This window comes from Apaloderma vittatum, unplaced genomic scaffold (assembly GCF_000703405.1).
Source record: "Apaloderma vittatum isolate BGI_N311 unplaced genomic scaffold, ASM70340v1 scaffold30127, whole genome shotgun sequence".
Lineage (NCBI taxonomy): Eukaryota > Metazoa > Chordata > Aves > Trogoniformes > Trogonidae > Apaloderma > Apaloderma vittatum.
This window is the reverse complement of record NW_009725045.1, coordinates 10,141-10,734: the sequence shown is the minus strand read 5'-3', so window position 1 is coordinate 10,734 and position 594 is coordinate 10,141. Positions and strand designations below refer to the sequence as shown.

General features: G+C 61.3%; 1 protein-coding gene across 1 annotated transcript in view; it reads right to left on the bottom strand.

The window, feature by feature from the left end:
- Nucleotides 1–594, bottom strand: part of THOC5 (THO complex 5) — a gene marked incomplete at its 5' end in the record, with an annotated part of 11,946 nt that overhangs the window by 1,775 nt on the left and 9,577 nt on the right. Inside the window, 2 exons of the mRNA XM_009872765.1 lie at nt 60–250; nt 436–551. Of these exons, the coding sequence (XP_009871067.1) occupies nt 60–250; nt 436–551 (307 nt within the window). The remainder of the gene's footprint in view (nt 1–59; nt 251–435; nt 552–594) is intronic.

Sequence of the window (594 nt, the reverse complement as noted above, 5' to 3'; positions counted from 1 at the left end):
AGCCCCTTCACCCCCCACCCAGCTCCTCACTGCCTCCACAAAGGGTGCCGGGCTCTCACCTGACCAGGCGCAGACACATTTTCTCCTGAGGAAACTCCTTGGGCCCCTCCACGCTGGGGTCATGGGGTTCCGTCTCCAGGTAGACGTCCAGCACCATGCACAGCCGCTGCAGCTGGTTGGTGAGGAGCTGGTAGCCCGGTTTGGGCCCCCACAGCTCCTTGTACTCCACGTTGACCTCGCTCTCCATGGCCTGGCAGAGGCAGCGGGATAAGTACGATGGTGATGTCTCCGTCTCACCCTTCCAGGACCCACCACGGCTGCGTCCAGCAGGTCTTGCCACCAGTTCACCCCAGCAGCTCGCTGATTATGGATGTAGAACTGGTGGGAATACCTGCCAAAGCTTCTCTGGCCTTCCCTGCCACCACCCCGACTTACCCGAATGTTGTCATCGTTGCTGCCGGTTCGCTCTCCCTTCCAGTTGAGGCACAGGCTGAAGATGGGTGGCAGCGTGGAATAACCGGGGTTCACCACCACAGCTGCCTGGAGCTTGGCTGAGCAGAGCACAGACGAAACACCGCCCACAGTCCACGGGCA